The sequence below is a fragment of the Micropterus salmoides genome, unplaced genomic scaffold (genome assembly GCF_014851395.1).
Source record: "Micropterus salmoides isolate LMB-PRFRI ecotype aquatic unplaced genomic scaffold, ASM1485139v1 Ms_hic_scaffold_20, whole genome shotgun sequence".
In the NCBI taxonomy this organism is placed as follows: Eukaryota; Metazoa; Chordata; class Actinopteri; order Centrarchiformes; family Centrarchidae; genus Micropterus; species Micropterus salmoides.
This window is the reverse complement of record NW_024041151.1, coordinates 14,667,468-14,692,291: the sequence shown is the minus strand read 5'-3', so window position 1 is coordinate 14,692,291 and position 24,824 is coordinate 14,667,468. Positions and strand designations below refer to the sequence as shown.

The 24,824-nt window shown below is 40.3% G+C and overlaps 1 protein-coding gene across 4 annotated transcripts in view; it reads left to right on the top strand.

The window, feature by feature from the left end:
• The window catches only part of pappaa (pregnancy-associated plasma protein A, pappalysin 1a), a 106,269-nt gene that overhangs the window by 74,569 nt on the left and 6,876 nt on the right, over positions 1-24,824 (top strand). For 2 of the 4 annotated variants that reach the window (XM_038734436.1, XM_038734434.1), the window contains exons 15-21: positions 6,348-6,531; positions 6,837-7,038; positions 7,208-7,412; positions 8,181-8,328; positions 8,750-8,865; positions 12,372-12,443; positions 13,562-13,660. In XM_038734436.1, coding sequence (XP_038590364.1) covers positions 6,348-6,531; positions 6,837-7,038; positions 7,208-7,412; positions 8,181-8,328; positions 8,750-8,865; positions 12,372-12,443; positions 13,562-13,660 — 1,026 coding nt within the window. Of the gene's footprint in view, positions 1-6,347; positions 6,532-6,836; positions 7,039-7,207; positions 7,443-8,180; positions 8,329-8,749; positions 8,866-12,371; positions 12,444-13,561; positions 13,661-24,824 lie in introns of all 4 variants that reach the window. The other 2 variants (XM_038734435.1, XM_038734433.1) reach the window with 1 other exon arrangement.

Sequence of the window (24,824 nt, the reverse complement as noted above, 5' to 3'; positions counted from 1 at the left end):
ATCGCATAGTGTCTGCTCCCTCTCCCTCCCTCGCTCCATCCCTGCTCATTTCGCACACATTGCGAAAGTCTCTGTTAAAGGGCAGAGATTTGCTACCGCTCTCGCACAGCAGCACATATTAACTGCTTCCATGTAGATACTAACAGACATACAGTAAAGTACAGACAATCTCCTGCATAAACAGTCACAGATGCATGCACACCACAAGTAAACAAATAAACAGGGTAGTTGACACTGTATCGTAAACCTTTTGGATTGTGGCCAAGCTGCTGTAAAGGCCATTTAAACACTTTATCCTTCTCCACGGCTCTGTAAAGCAGTATGCAAGACAATCTATTAATGCTCTCTCAGAGAAATGGGAGGTTCAGAGAACAAGGTAAATTTAGTTTTTATGTGTATTTTAGTCTGGAATTGTATGTGTACGGTATGTTTGTGTGTGAGGGTGTGTGTGTAACGTACACAAACATTTATCAAAAGAGGCAGAGAGAAGAGAGAGAAAGAAAGGTTTTACAGTGTAAAAGAGAGGGGGTGATAATTACTTTTTTGGTATTTGGTCAGTATTCTGACAATAACTATGTGTTTTTTTACATGGCTGTTGCTAAGATCTGTAACTCGTCTTATTTGGAGGGTTTCTAGAAACACAAAGTTGTTAAGCTGTCCCTCTGTCTTCCACTAAATTATCTTGTTCACACATGTACTGTACATACTGTACACTGTATCTGCACACAGAAATAAGCACACGTATGTGTGTGCGCATGTACATGCACAGAAGCACACTTACATCCACATCTATACATACTTTATGTACAAACACTATCAGAATAGCTCTCCATTGAGTCGGCACAGACTTCTAATTGCATTAGATTCTGATTGACAGTACACTATGTAGCTATTCATCAATGTCAATTAATTTAGTAATAAATGATGCTTTTTAGAGAGGGAGAGGCAGGGCAGTACAGAGGAAGTAGGGTAAAGGGAGAATAGAAAAGGAAGTAGAGCTGCGCCAAATTTTTTGGACTTTGAAGGCTTGCCACAAATGATGACTGACAGTTCAAAGGTATTTAGAGGACTTGTTATTTATTGAAAAACTTTTTGCAGGCATTCACTCCTAAAAGAAATCCGATCAGTTTTGTTAGTTTAATATCAAATTCATATGATCAAATACAATTTTCACTTAATTTTTCTCGTTGTAAAGCAAGACTATCTACTACACTTTTTGGAATTATAAATTGTTTACGGATGTTATGGTAACTTTTTTTGGTGGGATTATTAAAATGATGGACGATGTCATTCAAAACTTTGAATGTACATACTTAGTCATTCAGCAGGAGTGACAGAAATGTATTCGCCAAAGTCCTCTCCCTAAGTTCCGAAATCATTTTAAACTCATTACAAATAAATCATTATACTCAGGTGACATGCCACTGGTAAGAGAAATTTGATGCTGCAAACTAGATGTGCAGACTGAATGATGTTTATAATTACCAAAACAGAATCCAATCCTTTCAATGCACCCTGTCTGCCATTGAAAGAATGCCTTCTATTTCTAGCTTGTTGATCCATTTTAAGTCCGGTCTTTTATCCTCAAAGAGTGAAACAGTTCTCTGGAAAATGATTTCACCAGTTGCACGTCCCTCCAGAGCCAGTAGAAGTCTCCTCCCGAAAGCATTTGGAAGTAACACAGAAACAGTCTCACTGTGAAACACATGGGGCACCATTCATTATAAACTAAATGTGTTGCTTTTTGTCTGATCACTGGAAAACATTATTTTTGACATCTACTTTTCCTTGTTTTGAGAATAGAATGCAACATTTTGAAGCAGGTTTTGTTGCTAGCTGTAGAATCCAGTGGGGGACAGCAGTATGTTGTTTCTTTGAGTTCAACAGCGGCATACAGTAACTGTGACTGACTAAACTTTACATCTGCAGGACAGAATCAGACAAATAAGATAATGGGGTTTCGAAAGAAACACTTCGCACATCCATTCAAGATCAAATATAATAAAAGAAATGTGCTTTATGTCAAGTAGTTCTAGGAATTAGTCAAAGGCCTAGTAATAGATCGATCTGGCCAGATTCACGATACATCTGCTCTCATTGCCCCCTCAGATGGGGTGATAGTTTAAAACCCTGTTATAAAAGTAAAGTGAACTTTGAAGGTAAACAACAAAACAACAACAATTCAACCAGATAAAATAGAAGACAGATCAGAGCTTCCTTATCCCCTAAGTGTATATGTCTAAAGTCATTTCTTTCTTTCTTTTGCAGCAGCAGCGCAGCGTGAAGCACAATCTTGTCTCTTTTCATTAACCAATTACATTCTTGTTTTGGGGATGTCAAAGTGGTTCTGGGAACACCATCGTTTTAGATAATGCTTTCTTCAGAAAATATCTGTTTTTATTTCACATATGCATTTCCTTTAACAAGCTCTATGCTTTACCGCTGTCCACCATAGAGTAGGACAAGCCCATCAAACCGCCATTACCTGCCGCTATGTGATAGCCTATCCACTTTCCTTAAATTACCCAAATACCCTCCACAGGTCTCATCAAAGAAATTACGAAAATTGTACACACATTTAGAAATAACTCCTGGTATAATTTGAGCCATTATATCCAATATAAATTTAAGGGGGTTTGAGAGCCATATCAACATATTATTGTCGTCATATTCATATGAGTGGGCAGTTAACCAACTCAGCCAAAGAAAGGCTTTTATGTGCATGTTTTATGGGCACTCAAATGTGGACATCTGAAGAAGTGTTTCAGTGTATGTGCCCAGTGAGCAACTTTGATTGGAATGATTGGGCACTAACTTGAAACACTCAGTCCAGTGTTATCCCACTCCAAAGGATATGAATGTAAGGTACTGTATTAGATTGACCTTCATCAAGGCACTGACCTCAGAGCTGGAGCTGATCCAGCTTGTAAGAATGAGTGAGGGGGGGGGGGCAAATATCACCATAGTAATTAATAAACTATAACTTAAATGGACTTAAAGACTGTATCCCAGGCTCATATCCCTTGCCTCCCAGCCAGAAAGTAAAGGGGTGAACACTGTGCCTGGTTCACATGTACATCAAGCAAGTGCAGGAAGTCCACAGAGATCCACCAGTGACAGCATTGACCATCACCTGCCTTCTGAGTCATATGGCAGTGGCGGTGGAGACCTACCACTGGCACTTCTACGTATAAGGAAGGTATACAGGTGGTTTATATGCCTGAGAACACGCTCTACACTTTTTCACTGTGACTTTAAAGTCAATCAGGCTATTTTTGAATGTCACTTTTTACTGTTTCTCCACCTGTACAGAGGGATCATGGAAGGGCATCCTGATTTTCAGTGTCTGAGGTCTATTCTGTCCTGACAGTGCCAGAGTGTCACTCTCGTAAGCCTATAAACGAAACCTGTGTGAATGAGTGTGTGAAACAAAAGCTCTCACAGTTGGTTAGTTTGAAATCCACTCTGTCCATGCAGATGTGGTTCAACATTTAAAAAACACGAACCCTCCCAGAATTGTATGTACTTAGAAGCATGTCTGCTTCTGAGTACTGTTAGATTCTCAGTAACACCCAGCCGCATGTTACTGTTCTGAACACATTCTTGTCCAGAATCATTTGTGCAACTGTTGTGTTTTTCTACCAGAAAGTGTGTATATTCCAAGCAAATAAGCTCTGCTTCTAAGTAAAGCACATTTATCTCCAATAACTGTTTCATAAGTGCTTTTCCATGAGGACTAGACAATAATAAATTACACTTAATTCCACTACTAAGCAATACAGTAATAACTCTACCTATAAATGTGCACTGTGTGTTATTGCTATGCTTTTTTGTTTTGTGTGTATGCCATCCGAAATAAGGCAAACCCCTAAGCTGAAGGAAGAAGCTGTCAGTTGGTTCATTTGTTTGTCTGGCTTGTATTAGGCATAGTAGCCAAAGGTTGCTTCTGGAAGAGAAAGAGTAAGCTGTAAATTTTTTAAAGGAAGGAAAATTCCCACACATTTACACACACAGGCATACAACAGTTACACACTTAGGAATAGACTCTTGATTAAATGCAAAAACAGCTCATGGCGAATATATGTAAATGTAACCTAACACACAATTTCACAAACTTACTTAACATGCAATTTGCACACATATTTACAGTCAGCACATTAAATAGATCCTTCCACATTTCTTCCATGCATACTTTGTTCACAACCTCTCATCATGATTGACTCATTCAACTCTACACCCAGTTATTTTTCACCAGGCACTCATATGCAATGCATATGTTACTTCGTTGGATGTCCAAATATGAAAGGAGCTTATTTATTTTGAGGGAACCTGATACTGTTATGCAGTATCATATAATGGGATCAAAGATGAAAGATAAAAATACACAGAAAGACAGAGAAGGATTTGAAGCAAAAGATATGTAATCTTAACTGAGTCCAGCTTGTGTGGCCTTAAAGTTTCACCACTCTTTAAAAACATGTGTGTAATTAAACTCAATCAAAAAAGGGGTATATAATTCATGGTAGTTACACAGGTTTCCATTTTTTTTCTTCTGAGAAGGAAAAGTCAAAATGACTGAGCTCTCACAGCTTTGTTGTAAAATTTCTTGGCATGCCTATCAATTTAAGCATTCCTGTTGCTTTACATGGTTCTACTACTGAAAACAGTTGAGGTTTGGATGATGCAGTGGTTCCACATTTTGGGCTCATCTCTGCAAATATCATGCCACAAGCCAAATAATTTACAGGAATCAGAGCTATTTCTAATAGGAAATAGACCTAAGATCAGGAAATATTTCTGGTGAAAGAAGTCAGGAACAAGAGATTGTCATTTTGAAATGTATTATTTTGGAAACATTCTGGTTGCCATTTGCTTTTACCAGCAAATACTGGGTCCTTAATGCTTTATTATCTACACAATCTTCTCATCACTCTTGATCAGGAATGGTTACACACTGATATGTGTACAGGGTGTATAAACATTGAGTTCATACACACACACATGCACACACGTACACACACACACACACACACACAATTAATGCAAGACACGTGGCCTTTGCGTCATAGCTCCTTGAGCAGTAACCTGAATAGCTGCTAATTAAGGGCTGCTCTCTATGATATGTTCATAATGGCAATGGAAGGGATGTTAATATATTTTGCTAAGTCTAAGCTTGTCTTTGTTTGTCATAGTAGAGTGTTACCACTGTTGGGTTTGACTCCTGGCCTGAGTCCGTTTCTTTTGGATTTTTCATGTTCTCCCCATGTGTGGATTTCCTCTGGGTTCTCCAGTTTCCTCCCACATTCCAACAACATGTAAGGGCCCAATAACACAGGATGCACTCTGTAAGCTTGAAAATGTGAGACAGTCTGCCTTTATTTTGTGAACAGTGTGCACAGGAAGAAGCACTGGAGAAGTCGTTTTTTTGACCGGCAACTGTCAACAATCATGACTCTGATTTATCTGTAAAGCTGGTGTGTTTTATTTTACTATGTATGTAATTTGATTTCTTTGTTTCCCACTTGACAACCAGATTGATTGACTATTTGATTGCATTACCTGAATATAATGTTTGTTGGGAGTAAAAGTCATATCAAATACAGATGCTTCTGTGCACCAGGGCTCACTGAATGGTTTGGTGAGTTTGAAAATGATGTGATCTGTTGTACACAGGTCTCTCTTGCAAAAGATTACTTGATTAAATAAAGGTGAGATATATAAATGAGGGTTCATCCCTCCAATAGAGTTTCACAGACTTAGCAAGGAGCACTAAAGCTGTTCTCAAGGCTCGTGGTAACATGACTTCTTTTCCTTTAATTTGTATGTCAAAAATGTCTTTTCAGTGAATAGAATGGCTTTCTTAGTATTGTGATTACACAGAAACTCCATAAATCCACAGAGGTTTGTATTCCAGTTGTGGAAGATTCCCTCTCTGTGCATGTTTCTCAGAAGTTGTTACACTTCCACCAAAGCCAATCTGTTTTGTGTTAGGGCTGATAGTGCAGTTGTTAGATATCAGTTGTCTGAGTGGCATGACTTGACCTTACAAATGCTATCAGCAGTTACTTGAGCCTGTGAGGCTTTATGACATATACAGTAAACTAAGCCTGATCAAGCTTTGTTAGGTTACACGCTGATTAGAGACTTGTTGGAGTGAGTGCTGAATTGCTGTAGTCAATTTTAGTGAGGTAAACATTTAGATGATGTGTGTGGGACATCAATCTGTCACATCAATGGGCAAATGAATGCTTGTGTCAGTGCATAGTTATGCACATACCGTACATCAGAATAGGTCTGTGATCCAGTATCTGACTCTGACTCACTTGATATCTTGCCTTATTTTCCAGTCTGACTCTTCAGTGACCATAACCTGTGCAAATGGGAAGTGGAACAAACAAGTGTCATGTGAGCCTGTGGACTGTGGTCTGCCAGACAAATACCATGTTCATCCTGCCCATTTCAACTTTCCTGAGGGCACTACCTACGGCAAGAAGAGCACCTTTCAGTGTCGAGAGCCTGCCCAGCTTGTAGGTAAGAAACATTTTAAACACTATTGCCACAAGATATCTAATATATTTTACATTATAAATCTGCATAACATTTAGTAATTGGAAGTCAGAGTTACAGGATTTTGTAATTATTTTATTCACTTTCGTTTCAGTCACTTAATCGTCCTCATTGAACAATTTTAAATTGGTCTTCCAGCTACTGCGCATGTCTATATCTTATATCTACATATTCGCATCGGTTTCTTTTCTGTTTTTTTTTTATCCCCTTTTACAAATTCACTGACCAACACTGAAATTCATCAATCCCTTTCTCCTTTTTCTTCTCAGGTACAAACAACACTCTTACCTGCCTAGAAGATGGTCTGTGGTCTTTCCCAGAGGCTCTTTGTGAGCTTCGCTGCCCGGCCCCTCCTCCCGTACCCAATGCTGTGCTGCAGACCAAGCGCTGCAATGAGACAGGCCTCAAAGTGGGCACGCTCTGCAAGTACAAGTGCAAGCCAGGCTACCATGTCAGCAACAAACCTAAGAGGTGAAGAAAGAAATATAAATTGTCGTCGTTGATTTATTTTATTAGTTTCCAATTGAAAGTATGGATGGAGCAGTACCATTTAAAGACTATAACCTTTAACATATAAATAAGCCTCATAAAAGTTACCCAAAACTCAAGTCTAAAGGTTAATTGTCTTCTTTCCCTTTAGGCGTGCATTTAAGCGCCAGTGCACAGAGGATGGCAGCTGGCTAGAGGGGGCATGCGAGCCAGTGACTTGTGATCCCCCACCTCCCATCTTCCATGGCTCCTACCACTGCACTGACGGCTTCCGCTTTGACAGCGTCTGCAGACTCAACTGCTCTGATCCTGCTGGTAATACTGCTATCGCCGCCGCAGGAGGCTCTGCCCATACGGTGAGGCTGCTGCACGCTCCATGCAATCAGGTCTGTCCATCTCTTTCCTCTCTTTCTATTCTTGCTTCACCTATATGTTTGTCTTATTTTTGTCATGTGTGTAAAAAGTAGACCTTCTCTCTTTTTCTCCCTTCTTCGATCCTTACTGGTTCACTTTTTTAGGCTCAACATGACACAGAAGTAGTGACTAATACAATCAAAATAATCCATTAGAAGCATTTGTGTTTGTCGGCTATTTAGCAAACAGAACCTTCACAATACAGTATCAGTCATGTTTGTTTAAATATTGTTTGTTTAAAAATCACTAGTGACACATTTTTGTAAACATACTCTTATTTAATGCCATATAGGTATAATGTACTCATTATAGCTGATGATAAGATGCAGAATTATTGAGTAAGAAAACATTCTTCCCCAGACACACTCACTTTCCTCACTGTCTTTTGTCTTACACTGCCCTCCCTTCTGAACGTTTGTCTCTTACTGCCCGTCTTTCTCCCCGTCTCCCTTAGCCCTACTCAATTTGACGCCATGCTAATTAGATTGCTATTGATTTCCAGAATAGTCCTGCAGCCACAGACTTTTGAAATGTATACACCTTTTAATCTGTTCTGCCACTCAGGCATTGTGGGTTGGATGCCTGATAAAATTTGGATTGTATTTCCCCTTTTGCAATGGGATGCCATCTCAATGTCCTTGGCCTGCTCGTGTTTGCGTGTCAATGTGTGTGTCTAATTGTTTCTCAGTCAATATATGTGTTATTTTCAGGGCGCGGGGTCTAATGTGATCCGCTGTAGGAAGGATGGAAACTGGACAGGGTCGTTCCGCCTATGCCCACACAGCAAAGGCCAGTGTTCTTTACCTCAAAACCTCCATTATAGACTCCAATACTCATGCAAGCGAGGACACGGCATAGGTCTGTATGCACAAATCTACTGTTATGTAATAACAATTCAGTTTTCTTACTGCTGATGTCATCTTTCATCGTTCATATTACTCACATCTTTTGTTAAGAGTGCTGTTATTCTTCAGTTATTATTGTTATTCTTTGCATTCGTTATTCTTAATTTTCAGTTTGTAACTTGTTCTCAATAAGAGTCAACAAAATGTCTAAACCACATTTGTGTAACCTGTCACTTTCAAAACCACACACTATCATATTCATTTGAAAGTGAAATGGGGAAGGTAAGAATATGTAATTTGAAATGTCTTTGATCTAGGTGTGGTTTGTGCATACGTTCATTGGTTTTGTTTTTCTGCTTCTCTCTTGCTACACACACACACACACACACACACATACACACACACACAACAAACACACACACACACACACACAGGTGAGGAGTGTGAGCTGACATGCAGAGAGAGTACGAACGACGTGGTGATCCTCCCTAGCAACATGACAGTAGAGAGGGTACTGAGAGAGCACTGGAGGAACCCGCACAAAGTCAAGGTAAGTTTGCACGTGTTTGTGTCCGCCTCATAGCTCTGACAGACGCACTTCACAAAGTTCTGTGATCCACAACTCTCCTGTAAGGAATTTCACGTAGAGCGTCAACATCCTGGCTCCATTACCCACAATGCAAAATGCCAGCTTGTGCCTGTCACTTATGCTCAATGCTTTGCTAATATTTGTCTTAGAAGCATGGCAACCCTTCAGACATTTTTATTCCATTTTGGATTGGAAGCTTGATAACGTGCTGCTGCCATCTTGTATCCCTGTCCTCGATATGACATTTCAACTACCTTTTTGGTGAAATAAAAAGCTGCAAAGCATCTTTGGAAATTAAGTGCTGCCCCCACACTGACAAACAAGTATTTTTACTATTTGTAGCACTCAATTCCCCATTAAACAAAAATAATCCCTAATGAGAAAACTAAACTAAATATGTCCGCAGAATTCTTGTGAGGCATGGGGCCCCACTACCACAGTGGCCAAGTAAAACCTTATCAAATGGCTATTCATGTAATCACAGTCATTTTCTGAAATACACCTATGACGCTCACTGGTTAATGACCTCATTTGATTTAGATATACCTCACAGCTACCAACTGTGCTGATTAAGTACTGTTTGCTTATAGTGGCAGATAGAAAAACACAGAGGTTAGAGGTTATGGTAGGGGAGGGCATTATACACAGAACTGTACGCCTTGTCCTTGTGGGAGTGCCAGTCACACGTGAGTGGCACCCACCCACCTCCATGGTGTCATTTTGGATTTTTATACAGCTTGTGGGTGGGGTCAAGAGATGAGTGTAGGGCTATGGTGTGTATATTAGTGTGGGTGTGTGAGCATGTAATAGATAAAGAGTACTAGACTGCACCTACTCTTCTAATTTTACTCTCCCCATTGAACTTGATTAATGTCACTCATGCAATTTGTTTTAAGTGTTTTTGTCAGCTTAATGCCCTTTTAGCTGTGGAGTAAGATGAGAAAGATCTTATTAAATAGTACCAAGTTTTGTAACGAGAGAAGAACAAAAGAGAAGCCATGGTAAAGGAACAAATTGTATTTCTCACTGTATTTTTTTTCCTACAACTTCTTTTGTTTTTGTTTCAGAGTCACACTGAGTCAGCAGCTTTTTGTGGTGGATGTCAAGAGAGAGGGGTGGCTTGGGCTATGTGGACATGAAATGATCAGTTTCTCATGGATTTGTGTAACTGATATGATTTGTGCTCAGTGGTAATTTGAGATCTGAGGCTATGCTGTTAGGGGCAGTGAATAGCATAAGAGAAGTCGGAGAAGTGAGGGTGGTGGTGTGAGGGTTTTGGAGGGGTGAGTGTTTCAGACATGCACCAGGGTTAGGAGGTTGGTGAAGGAAGAACTTTCGCTAGTAGTGTGCACTTTAGCGTGTGCCATGTTTCATCCTGAGCCACTACCTGATCCCTGGGTTGATATATGTAATACAAGGACAGTCAGTTTCATTATGAACATCCAGGTGCACACGCACATACTCTACACATTTTCTAATAGTAATAAAAATGATGTGCAGACAGAAAATTGCCTTATGGCAAAATGTGATCATTTGTAGGATATTATGTTTGCAATTTCACTAATGTCAAAGGGTAAAGGGGTCCTTGAAGTTCCATCTTTCTGCCAATTTAATTGTAGCAGCAGAAAAATAGATGCAACAGGCAATGTAATAAATACCCAAGGGCTAAGCAGGACAGACACATATGGCAGAGGTGAGATCCAAGAAATGCACGAAATCACGAAATGGTATTAAGAAACAAGAACAGGAAGAGGTTGCTGTGGTGGAAAAAGAAATCAATCATGACAATGGCTAGCAGTTGTAGTTACAGTAGGAGTGTAGTAAGGAGGAATAGACATCATAACATACTTTTAAGCACCCCTCTAGGATGGGATATCTTCATACACTATCTAAAAGAGAATTCATGTCCCAAAATCCACTTTGTAGTTCTACTTTGCTGAGTTGGAGGTTAGTGTTGCCCACCTTAATAAGTGATGTTGATTTATTGCCTTTAAACTAGTTGTGTTTCGGTTCTTAGTGTGACCCATTTAGAATTCTCTCCTGCTTCCCTACCTCCACCTCCTCCTCTTCTTTTTCCTGTCCCTCTATCTCTAACGATTCTGCGCCCCCAGCACCCTCCTCCCCCTTTATCAGCAAAATTACCCTGTCGGGCTTGCTGTGGAATTAGTCATTTTCTACATGACATGACCTCGTCTGTGGTGGCGCTGAGATAGGGATCTATTTTTATGTGGTATCAGCGCCCCGGGGAGGCTTCGGAGGGTGAGGATCCTATACGTAGTGAGGGGTGAGGCCAGGCCACGATCATGGATTATCATGATTTACGGCCTTGCTGAGAGAGGAAAAAAAGAGTGAGAGAGAGAGAAAATGAGGAAGAGGGGGAGAGAAGGAGTTTCTGGATGACATCATCACAGCAGAGCACAGGAAAAAGAGAATAAAAGTACAGTAGTTGCGAAAAGTTTGACCTCTAAGACAAAATAATGTGCTTAATCCTTCACCATATAGGAACTAATCACTGTAGTCCTCACAATTGAACACATGCACACATGCCACAGAAGGGGCCTGCATTCTCCTGTGTGGTACTACAGTAGTAGACCAATTACTCCCGCAGCTCTCAGTTGTCCTCAGATGCTATGTTGTTCTTTCTCTCCACCTTCAACCCCCCCATCTTTCTTTTTTGCATTGATTTGCTGACAGCACTGAAATGGAAAATACCTTAGTTTGCAGCAACAAAAGAAAAGCACGTCAACTTTGTGAGATATTGGGACACAGGGGTCGGAGAAATGGACAATCTGAGGTCAGCCAGTCCTTTGCTGTGAATGGCACTTTTGATCATGATTCATGTGAACATATGCATTTTAATGTACCTGTAGTATATACCTAAATGAATGCATTTGCATATGCAAGTACACATTTTTTGCACATTGCTGCCCACCTCGACTGAGCACAAATATTTTCTGTTGCATTTCAATGAAGAACACAGTGGGAGAACAGGATGGGATTCCACACATTCTGCAAAAATATTTGAAAACATGGTATTCTTTACCTCTCTCTCTCTCTCTCTCTCTCTCTCTCTCTCTCTCTCTATCTCTATCTCTCTCTCAGCTCTGTGCCCTCCTGGGGCCATGACTTAGTTATAAAATACAACATCTTTATCAAGTTATATCTTGTCAAAATCAACTTATTCAGCTTTGTTCTGAGGTGAAAAAAGGTCAGTGTAAATCAAAGAAGGATTTACAATGAAAGCTTCCATGTGTAGCACAGGAAACCCTTTTGTTTCACTGTGTTAGGTGTGTTTGTGTGTCTATGTGCAGCTAGAAAGTGCCCAGTGGCTTTAGTCTGAGTTATGTGGACTGAAATGCAGGTAAAAAAAAACAGGCTTGGCAAAGCTGTTTAAATGCTGTCCATAAGGAAAATAACCCAAAGTGACCCCCGCCATTTCTTACCTCAACTCTTATTTTATATTTCAGAGTATAGTCTGTACAATGGGCCTGAAATGGTATCCACACCCAGAATTGCTCCACTGCATCAAAGGCTGTGAGGTAAGGGCTTAACCTATATAAAAACATTTTTAAATCATATTTGTGGAGTAATAGTCTCATCTATCATATAATACTTTCATACTGCCACCTTCCTTGATCCCAAACCAAACAGAGTGATAAGGAATTTGCCTGATATAATATTTTGCCCGACACGAGTATAGACACATCTCAGTCTTACTAACCTCTAACCCTAGTTTCATAAAATTTTATTGACTGTGTTTGGCCAATGTAGTTGGACAGACAATCGATTGGCAGATACTGGACAAGTAAAACACTCAGACCAGCCTGTACTGTAGGTGGAGACTGAATCTTTTGTCAGAATATTTGGATTTACAGGTCTAATCATACTTCCAGGAAAGGCTAAGATGGGCGGCTATTTTTTTCTACAGGCTAGCAGATCAGGTTAAAAATACAGTAGTGTTTTAAGACACTGGCAAGAAATTTTCCACACGGAGGTTTTTTTTATGTCAGTTGCTGAGGCGCAGGTTGTTGTTAGCAGATGTCATTTAGGCATTTGTAAGCCAGTTAAAAATGCTGTTGCTACATGGGTATCTAGTATCAGACTAATTGATGTGACTCATTGACACTTTTAAATTTGCTGTAATTTGCTGTAATTACTGATTTATTATGTCTTACAATCATCTTTACACAAGTGATCATGTGCTAAACCTGTCGTTCCTCTAAAAATGATGCATTCACATATGGAAGAACTCCATTTCACGGAAGAATTATATCATCTACTCAGTTTAGGCCAGTTGGATAACCTGATTGGTAACCCAAGTGGAGAAGGTGGGGCCAACCCAATAAATCACCTTATTGGAGTGTTTTGTGCAGTGAATAGTTTATGGTGTCCTCAGGTTGATTTATGGGCCAGGCCCACTAAGGGCTGAAAAAGTCACATTGAAAGATGAGGGAAATTTAATGTATTATATTCATCAGCAAATTTATCCAGAGACCTTTAAAAGGCACATAAATACTCAAGAGAAAACTACCACTAAAAGAAAAGGCCAAAAGGCTTCTTCAGTTATTGATCTTTTAACCATTATCAACCAATTTAAAGGTGGTACATTCCTCACTCAGTGTTTTTGTCTAATTGACACGCTATCTCTTTGGTATAGCCATTCAGGGGAGACAACTACTGTGATGCGGTCAACAACAGAGCCTTCTGCAACTATGATGGAGGAGACTGTTGCCAATCCACTGTCAAGACCAAGAAGGTGAGTGGCATGCATGTACCTCAGAATAAACCTCACCCTTTAGTCAAAGAGGTGATGATGGATTTTTTACCTATGCCGAACCCACTTGGACTATACTTTCTCACCGCCATGCATCCAGTGGAGGCTGCATGTTTCCATTATCAAGCTTTAACATTTATGAATGATCATTTCCACCTACACAAGGTAAGTATAATGGAAACCACAACTAAATATACTGTTGAAGACTGCTGTATTTTACCTCTTGGAACATCTTTAAACAGATTCTTCCTTCCTTTGCTTCGTGTCCAACCTTAGATAACTGGTAGACAGATTACTGATTCCACATCCAAGAAAGTAGAAGTGGGAGTTTTCAGACTTCATCAATAGTCCTTGTTTTTCTCTGGTATTCAGTTTCCTAATGTGTAAATGTCTATATTTGTCTTTGTGTTCCTGTGTTCATGTGAAGTTGCCCACTACCCAAAATGTGGGTAGTAATTTTAAACTTAGTTATTACAAACAGTAAAGGGCAGACTATAAGAACATACTTGTTCCTCTTCTGATTAATAACAACTAAATCTTTTTTTTTATCTGTCAACACTAGGCTGTGTTGTATTTCAGCATAAGGCTGAGCGTGACAAAAGTTTGGTCATCCTTGTGGTAGTAACTGTCTTAATTCAGGGATGCACTTTGTCTGGCTCATTCCAACCAGCTGCCGGCAAGGGATCTGATTGGAAGTGTGTTGTAGCTTCTGTGCTGCAGCATCTGCTTCTTTGGCTTGGCCTGTTTCTGTGAATCTGGTGGGGGACTTTAGTTGTACTCCTGGCATATTCATCTGTATGTCTGGCTGGATTTATATTCCAGTCTATGTGTCTGACTGGAGAGCCTCTTCATTTCCTTTTTGGGTCTTCCACATTACGATCAAAGTTCCTATGATTGCTTCTGGTCCACCTTCATGCATTTTTTCATGTGCATTTTGGGTCCTTAGTCATGCGGACATAAATAATCATGTTTCTTCCCTGATGTTTATTATTTGTTCCTTATTTAAACCTTTGTCTGTTGAGACATTGGAAATGGAATGACCAAGGCATGGCCTTTGCTAGAGAAATAAGGTTTTCAAATATTCAAAATCAGTATTGGTTTCCCCCAAATGTTCAATATCAATGAGAAGCACCCAAGAGTAACTTCTAGTACTCTAGAAGGAAGAGGTAAAACACCATGACCCTGCACATGTATAAATGGCTTAAAGTCCAACTGAAATGAAATAGCATTTTTCAGTTGTCTGCTAAAGCATACATATCTGTTCTGGTGGCTCTGGTGGTGAAATGCTTTCATGATGGAGTCCCCTATTTTTGCAGTAATTCAGCAAAATACCGTTAAATATCCATCTATGGAGATGAACCCTAATTGTGATATAGCCAGTCAAATCTTGCACAAAAGCAGTGACATCAGGGTTTTATCATAGGCAGAGCAGACATTTACACTGACAGATGCCTGCTTTACAACACAAGAGCCACAGATTCTGAACGACAACTCACATTTAACTTACAAACATGAACACACGTCTTGTCCTGCACCTTAGCTTGTTGAATGACCAACTGCACAAACATTCATTGGGGTAAAGTGCACTGCTTATGCCAGTTTGAAGTTAGATAGCTAATTAGCTGATAAGCTAATTGTCTGCCCATCACACGTGGGGTACAGCACAAGTTTGTTTACTTTGTCTCTGCTTCCCTATGCTGTAACACCAGCGCTCTGGCAGCCTGCCAGCTGCTGTCAATCAAACACGACATGCCCCTCCGCCTGGCTAAGACAAAAAGGAGCATTGGCCAGTGTGTGTTAGAAATATGTAATACAAAAAAAAAATCAATATTGCTCCTGTGGTTGTGCATCTCACTCAACCAATTAACATCCATCATGTATCTGGTAATTTGACTGGTAACTTGCAGTGCAAGTCAATTATGCACAAGGCTGATATGTACAAGATTAAGATCACTGAGACTTGTGCAGTTATCACAAATTACTAGATGTCTGGCAAAATTAGTTCTGGGCAAATCAGGTTTAAAGGGGCCATGTGTAGTTTTCAGTGCCCTCTAGCGGAGGGGTTTCAGATCGCAACCACTACTAGCCTGCACTCGGCATAAGCCAAAACGGAGACTGACATAACAAGAGGCTGCATCACACAAAATGCTGGAAACTCAGGTAAACTCCTACTGAAACTTTACAGTTATGTTTTTATCAGCTTGTCGTTGAACTAATCCATACCTAGCTAAATTTATTGGATCACAACAAAAACGGTTAGTGAGCTAGACTGAATATTATAAATTAGATTGTTGCCACTTTAGTATAACAGACTGTAGTAAGTAACATTGCTGTATTGAATGGGTCTTCCACCGCATTATTGTCCTGCACTGTTATGTTACAATTTTGGTATGCTGTGGGTCATGTAAGTTATAGCGACTGAGACCAGTGGAGAAGCGGTGTATCTGAGTATTGGTATGGTCGACCAAAGAAGTTGTGTGCACGTGTTCAGCATCATATCCAGAGGTTGTCTTTAGGAAATAGATGTATGAGTGCTGCCAGCATTGCTGCAGAGCTTGAAGAGGTGGTTGGTCAGCCTGTCAGTGCTCAGACCATACGCCGCACACTGCATCAAATAGGTCTGCATGGCTGTCGTCCCAGAAGGAGGCCTCTTCTAAAGATGATGCAGAAGAAACCCCACAAACAGTTTGCTGAAGACAAGCAGACTAAGGACATGGATTACTGAAACCATTGTCCTGTGGTCTGATGAGACCAAGAAAAACTTATTTGGTTCAGATGGTGTCAAGCGTATGTGGCGGCAACCAGGTGAGGAGTACAAAGACAAGTGTGTCTTGGTCTGGGGCTGCATGAGTGCTGCCGGCACTGGGGAGCCACAGTTCATTGAGAACCATGAATGCCAACATGTACTGTGACATACTGAAGCAGAGCATGATCCCCTCCCTTTGGAGACTGGGCCGAAGGGCAGTATTCAATGATAACGACCCCAAACACACCTCCAAGACAACCACTGCCTTGCTAAAAAAAGCTGAGGGTAAAGGTGGTGGACTGGCCAAGCATGTCTCCAGACCTAAACCCTATTGAGCATCTGTGGGGCATCCTCAAACGGAAGGTAGAGGAGCGTAAGGTCGTAACATCCACCAGCTCAGTGATGTCGTCGTGGAGGAGTGGAAGAGAGAAGCTCTGGTTAACTCCATGCCCGAGAGGGTTAAGGCAGTGCTGAAAATAATGGTGGCCAATGGTCAGTAATGGTAGCAAATTGACAGCAAATTGTATTGTAGCAAAGTATCATTTCTTCAGTGTCTTTGCATGAAAAGATTTATTCAAATATTTACAAAAATGTGAGGGGTGTACTCACGTTTGTGAGATACTGTAAGGTATTGTATCCTAAGTTCAAAAGTAGCAGGAAAGTCTGTGAGCAGCCCACTGGGAAGTGACCTCACTCCTGAAGCTGTTTCGCTGATGTTGATTGACGCTATCTCATCTCTACATCTTCTGGCCCTAATCCAGTGCAGGGGCTCAGCCAGAACTTGCATAACTCACTTTTACTGACAGACCCCAATGGGAGAATAGACTCCATTGAATTACTGCTGCAATGAGAGGTTGAGTGGGACCAGAGGAGAGCAGGCCACGGGTCTCGTTAGAGTTAGGATTTGTTATGTTGAACATCAGGGGGCATGCTCAGTTTAACATCTTATGCTTGAGTGTCAAGTAAGAAATCTAGGTGTTGATGGCTTTGACATTTTGGTCCACTTCCCAAAAAGGGGTTAAGACTAGTCCAAGACTAAAGAGAAATTTCAATGACAATATTGTCCTTAGTTTAAGATTAGCCCATCAAAGTAATTCTGGAATTAAATTCCATGTTTGGTCATTTGGTCTGCTACAGCATACAAATCTACTCTGTAAATCACAAAAATAGATGAGCCACAGTCTTTGAACAAACACCCAGATTAGCTTTCCTTCGTATCACCTTATTAGTCTCTCTTTTATCCAACTTACAAACATAAACACATGCCTTATCCTGCACCTTATTTTGTTTTCTCCATGGGCTCAGCCTGCCAGCTGCTGTCATTCTAACCCAGACACACCCCTCCTTTTTTACTTTTTAATTATATAAAAAATAAAATAATAATAAATTAAAATTTTTCCCCTGCAGCTAGGGATTACTAAATGTGATTTCAGTTGGACTTTATTCCTTTTAGAGCAATCTGCTCCATGTCTACTGCTGCTCTATTTCCAAGCCAAGGATGCTACATGCCGATGGTCAATAGTAGTGTCTGCAAAACAGGTGTTACCAGTTCTGAAATAATCACTACAGGCAATGAAGGATCAAATTACCCACTTATACTAAATCCTGTCACACCAGCAAAGATGGATTGGATGAAGGGCCGTTCTATTCCAACTACTGAAACATTGCTATTTTCAGTGGGCTGCAACAGTATGATACAGTAAGTGGATTGATTACCTGGGATGAAGAACTCCAGGCTGCTTGTCAAATTCTACTTTAAGGCATTTTGCCTTGCCATTGTTTGAAGTCTGGCTGGTGTTTTCCACAAAACTATTTGGAAACATACGAAAAATTGCACTTAAATAACCATTCATAATTTTATTCATCAGCTGCCAAAAGCAAGGGGCAAGGAATGTTACTGTGGGTGAAAAACAAAAAGGAAACACTAAGGAATGAAGTTGATATGTGGAATTGATATGGGAACAGAGGAAAGCCAGATATTGGATATAATCCCTTTAGTTTGTGAGCCCATTAACTAATTGATGCTGCTTGCTTAATACCTTGGCTAATATAAAAATACCTTAGTTGTATAAAACTCAAATTAACCTGAATGTCAGTTTTAAATTATTAGCCAAACAACTTCCCTGACAACTTCATCTTGTTGTTTTATTACTTTGATGTTTTTTTGTCCACATTTAAACTGTATTTATTATCATTTTGGTACTTGGCATTTGGATTTAGTTGTTTATTCCTCTTGGGTGAAGCTTGTTCTCACAGCCATCCCTATTTGATCAACTCAATCAAAACAGAAAACAGGGTATTTTGCACCTGATTCTGATTTTCCCCAAACTAAACACATGCGTGGCAGGCAACCAAGGACGGAGTTACATAAAAATCTCTTTGAACATAATGACACAATATATGAGAAAAGAACTCTGTAACTAATTTCTGACCGTCTCCCTCCTTTAAGCTGCTCAATAGCACACAGACTGGGTGACAAAGACAGGCACTGTTTTCCTCTTTAGCGGGAAATCAGTGTTCTTCTCCAGAAGTCCAGTTGTCCAGCTTATTTAGTCTTTTAAGAAATTAAACTATATATTTGTGCCTTAAGATTTACATTTTCAGTAGAAATTAATGAGCTTGGTGCAAACAAACACATAACACAAGAGGTGTTCCATGTTATTTAGACACCCTCTCTGATGTAAATAAGATTTGACAAAATAATACAAACATCTTCCAAGCTAAATAAAGGGACATTGACTATGGCAACTCCCACCCTTGGATCCATTATCCAATAGATTTGAAATGGCCGATGACAATTGTACACCTGTTCTAGGTTGACTATGTGTTTGCCTCATGTCTTTGTCCACACCTTGACTCCGATGAAGACGCAGTAGTGTTGAAACATTAGTTTGTTTGCACAGTTAAAAGCTGCAAATCAGTGTGTGGACCAGTCCCTTTTTTCCCTTAGAGGTTTGCTCTCCTCGAACTGAGAAGCACCTGAATTAGCTGCATAATGCTGGGACATGCGTGGAGGACCCTGCTTCAAATAGAAATATCTGGCTGTACAATGCAATACAATTCAACAACACCATGAATGCCATCATTCAAAATGATCATACAGTTGAATCAACACCTCTCTAACACCTCCACAAAACTGAATATTGTAAGCTTCGTGAAGTCAAGTAACAGTACTTAAATAGGATATTCTTCCACCCCCTATGCACATATTATCTGTATCTCAGTCACTCTGGGGTGTTGTAGCCCATAAAACGAAAAGCATGTATTTTTAGAAATATTCACATGTAGTCGTAAAGAGAGAGGCCTGGACCACATATGTACACACTCTTTGCTTCTTCCCACCTCTCATTCTTACTCACATTCACTCTCTGCTTCTCATTCAGTCTTTCTCCTACTCATTCACTTTGAAATATTCATTCACATTCCCTCTCTCTCTCTCTCTCTCTCTCTCTCTCACACACACACACACACACACACACACACATACACATACATAGCACATGAACAGACACACCAGTCACCAATTGTTATGCACAAGAAGTCTGGTGACACAGTGGGAATCTAGCTCAGTGCTGTTGTCCCCAGTGGGTTGTTACACAGCACATGAGAATAATGATATGAGCCCCTCCATACAACTACACACACATCTTATTTGTCCTGCCAAATCTGCCAAAACCTTCTACATCTACTGTTTCCCTCTTATATTTGGTTATGAGGTAAAGAGAGAAGAACTGGACATTCTCCCTCAACATCCAGAGTCATATATCTTTTTGACCTTATAGTCCGTGCCAAGAGTCCAAAGGTAAAAAAACAAACAAAAAAACCCCTCATCATTTGTTAACTCTGTGATCTAAAACCAAATGTTCATAGAGGAGATGAAAACATCTGCTCACCCCTCCTTGGCTGGAGATGCCTTCTTTACAGCAGTTTTATTGATTGTTTATTATTGTGTGTCCTAACATCAAACGCCATGCCTCTCGAATCTGAAAGAATTCAATTGAAGTTGAATTTGAAAAATCATAATTTTTGGAATGGAATAAAATTTCTTCCAGATACAACAATAGGACAATTTCTACTCTTTCCAAACATGCTTAAATGCTATAGGAATCAGATTATTAGCAATTATTAAAGTTTTCTAGATTCCTCCTGCTTCTCGTCTTATTTTTTTTCCAGCAATGGAACTCTGCTGCTCGTTTATTTTTACCCCCCATTTCCTGGCATATGCTTCTCTTGTCTTTTATTTTGATAGATATTTGTGTATTAAGGAATTCTGCATGACTTGCTGTGTATTATTCCACTCCAGGAGCTTTGAAGGTGCAAGGACTGGCTGAGTGTAAGGTCACCACAGGATCTCCCCTTAATAGTTGCAAGCTGTTGGCTGGATGTAGAGGGACAGGGAAGAGAGGAGGCAAGGGTATGGGATATGCTTTCTGAGGGTTGCCTGCACAAACTGTTGTGGTATCGCCCCCAGTTTTTGAGGAATTCCTTTCTTGGGCACCAATTATATAGTTATACTGCTTGGCCTCTCTAAAACAACTTTTTCTAAATGTGCCTGTAGGGTTTTCTCTCTGCATTGGGGTCTTGGGGAAGTGCTGAGAACCCTCCCGCTCTCTCGCCCCTGTTTACAGCGCGCAGTCTGGCACAAGTATGCTCACTACGTGACTTGCTATGTGTCACAATTGATGTTTGTGTCAAAGCTGATGGTCTGTGATAGCCACCACTGCCACAGTTGACCACCTATCCACTCTGTGTCTGTTGGTGATTCACATGCAAATGCATGCAAAACAACATGGAAAATGTCACTTTCTTCTCTGGGTGTTTAGCTGTTTAGATTTACATTTAACCTATTCTTATATAATCCACACAAATTAAATTTCTATTAGTGATATGTAGATAGTATGCTGTTTATCAGTAGTGAATGTTTCTTCCTCTAATTTTCCAAATATTCACATACCTTGATGCCAAAAGCGCATGCTTTCAGCAGCTCTTTATTTTTTAAATGTCTGAGTGCAGCTAAGTTTTTCCCATGGCCAAGGCTCTGCCAGGGCATTTAAAGGTAAGGAATGGGCCGAGGCACAGATAGGCGCAGGCACCCGCATATACATGGACTTCTTGGTCATGGCATTAAGAGTTGCTTTTTTACCTTGTCAAGCCACTGCAATGCAATAACACACTCCCCACCGTTTTTAGGGGTTTTGGCTGTTTGCTGATGCCAAGTGCCTGCACCTATTTTGCCAAACTTAGTTATGTGTTCTTTTGTTCTTAAGTTGCTTGTTCTCCTTCCTAATCTTAAAACTCTATCTTCTTGTTGTATGTTTCTTTCTGCACTCTCTCTGTATGTTTTTGTCAGATTTCACACTATGCTCAATGGTTCCAGCGAGTAATTTATTAGCAACTGATTTATTTGACAATTGACTCTAACTGTTGCGATACACCATGACCAAAAGACAGTGCTGTCATGCAGTTTTGCTTGGAATCAGGAGACTGACTTTAGGTGCATGAGTCGGCCGAAGCACAGCTCACTGTTTGTGAAATTATTACATTTTAGATTTATGGAATGGAAAACAGCCTGTGTTATACACATACATTTTGAAATATTAAGACGAAAATGTAATAACAAGTGTTACATGCTAATGAACAGTGTATTATGCATCCCGAGATCATCTGATCCCCCTTTCCCTAGGCTTGTGCCCTTTGCACACCTTCTTCCCTTTAAGCATAGGCTGACTTGCCAATACTGCACACAGAGAAAAGAGAAGAACTCTGTGTTATTTTGACCTGTTCCTGAGATGGAAGGATAGGGCTCTGATGAGGACTGTGTTCTTTAGAAGGTCTTTCATGTTGCTGTTAGTGGGTGTCCTTCCCCAGACCTCCTCCAGCCCTGGGACATGGGGCAGCAATAGGGGGGCCCCAGGCCCACAAGGCCAACCAGTCCCATTTCCCAGCCACCCTGAGAGAACCTCAAGTCAGGGCCAGATGTGGCAGCTGGTCCAGCCACCCTGGAGGTCAAGGTCAAAGGAAACCATGTCAAATTTGCCACCCACCATCATTTTCTAGATAGAGAGATAAACAGAAGTGGCTTTGGAGGGGAAGTGAGGTGGGGAGAATAGTGGGAATATGTGCTGCAAGAGAGAGGAGTTATAAAACAAGCTAAAGTAAGGAAGAAACTCTAAAGGAGACAAGGAGAAGGTGTGAAACTGAGAGATAGTGTAATTAAACAGAGAAAGAGTCAGGTGGGAGTGAGGAGCCCCGTATTCTTGGCTTCAAAATGCCATTCAAAATGCCATAGAGGAAACTCTGGTCATGCGGATTCACAGCTGTTTCTGAAGTGTGTCCGGCCCTGGGCTTGTAAAGTCATCACGTGTAGGCCTAATTTTCTCAGAGGAGTCTGGGCACTGCCCACCTGGCCCTCACATTAGGAACACCCCTCCATACAAACAACCTATTTTATACCCCATTTCAAAGGGGAGCCTGCGTCACTGCTCCTCAGTGACTAGCATGCTCCCGCATGTCATTCCTCAGACCTGCTGTCTGTAAATCCCTGACTCTCACAAACTATTGGTGGTGTTTCCTGTGTGTTGCATTTACCACCAACTATAACATTTTACACTTCGCATTTACTTTACACTAATTTCATCATGAACATTTAGCACAACTAAAAGAAAGTGAGTTGTAAGATGTGAGAGAGCTCATTATTTAAGTTTTTTATTGAAAGAAAATCTGAGTTGAAAAATCTTGGTGAAAACCTGATTATAAATAAAAAGAGACTGTATGTACTCTTTGCATCACAACACTATCTAGTTAAACAATTTCTTTTTTAGGTGTTTCCTAATCTACAGCTCATTTCCCTTTTCACCCATTTCTCTCTTAATTTTCTATTACTGGAAGATTTGAGTTGAGGAACATGTTTTAAGGGTGGTCAGAATCTTCTTGTAACAACCTTCAGGCACATGGGAACATTAATCTGTTAATCAGTTGAGAGTGCTCTGCTTCTTTTAAGAAATTTGTGTATTATTCTGTTAAAATCTGTGAAAAATAAAACAATTAGCCTTAGAGGAAGTTGGATTTACATGCTTAGTCAGTCACACACGAAGTGAGTCAGCTTCAATGTTCTAAACTTTAATGTTGATAGTGTGCAGTATAATGGACACTATTGTTATGAATGCATCTTTTTAAGCAAATGGGAAATCTTCATTTCTTTCTCATTCTTTGCTAATACATTTAGTAATTACCTGACTAACCATCCCAGAGAGTATTAGCTCATGATGCAATTTGTTTGATGGCATTACAGTAGTAGTCTGGGTAATTACTATATAGAGCAGTATATTCAGATAATAGCACCATGACCCTCCCCTGGATATAACTCCTCCCATAGCAGCCAGGCAGCTTTCAGTAATAGCATTGAACTAATGGCTGTCTTTGGCATGAGGCACGTGGTCAACTAAGTATCTGTGTTGGTTACAGTGGCCAGTATTGTTGTTACATTTACATTGTATACAGAGATCCTTTGTGCAAAAAAGGCAATACCACTCAACCCTAACAAGAACAAGCGACACTGGCCGCAGGCCCCCACAGATTGATCTGATAAGCCACCAGCACACAAATGCAGACATGCCCTTGGTCTGCTGCCTGCCTTCCATGACTTGGACCACATGTGTTCCTGGCCTGGAGGAGGGGGACACATTTTGTGTACCCAAACAGCTGAAGCATGCCCCTTGAGAGGCAAGTAGGCAAAGCAGCAGCAGCTGGTGCTGGTGACGCATTGCCAACGTTATCCACTGACGTCAAACACCAGGGGCAATGGCCACTGATCTTCCGGTTCTATTTTCACCTACAGTATTTCACTTCGACATCAGCCTATCAAATAAACTGGGATATCAATTTCTCTGATATTCTGAGTTTGTGATATATATCATGGGTCTTCTATGACAAAAAACTTGCTTCTCATTGGGTGTCCATTGTTTTCTTGCAGCTGCACACCGCTGACACGATTAGTTGCTTCTTTTGTTGTTCTAAATTGATGCAACAGTGCATGAACTGTTAGAATAACAACACCATGGAGGCTTCAGCTTAGCTCTGAGTTTAGGTACACTTTGTGTACAGAGTATGTGTACCCATTACAAAATGGCCTAATGAGAACCACCACAATTTAATTTCCAACCTGTTTGATATTTGCAAGAATCTGGCCTACATCAACTTTGAGGAGAGCAAAAGAGAGTGAGCTAGCTTGTGTATGTGAGGATTTGTGGGTGCATCTGACAAACACAGAGAAATGGAGAAAGCTCTGTGATGTGAATGTCCACTGGGAATATTATATAATACCAAATATAGCAAAACAGCAAGATAAAATATTAGTGACATTAAAAAATTGCAATTAATACTTAAAAAAATTTTATCATA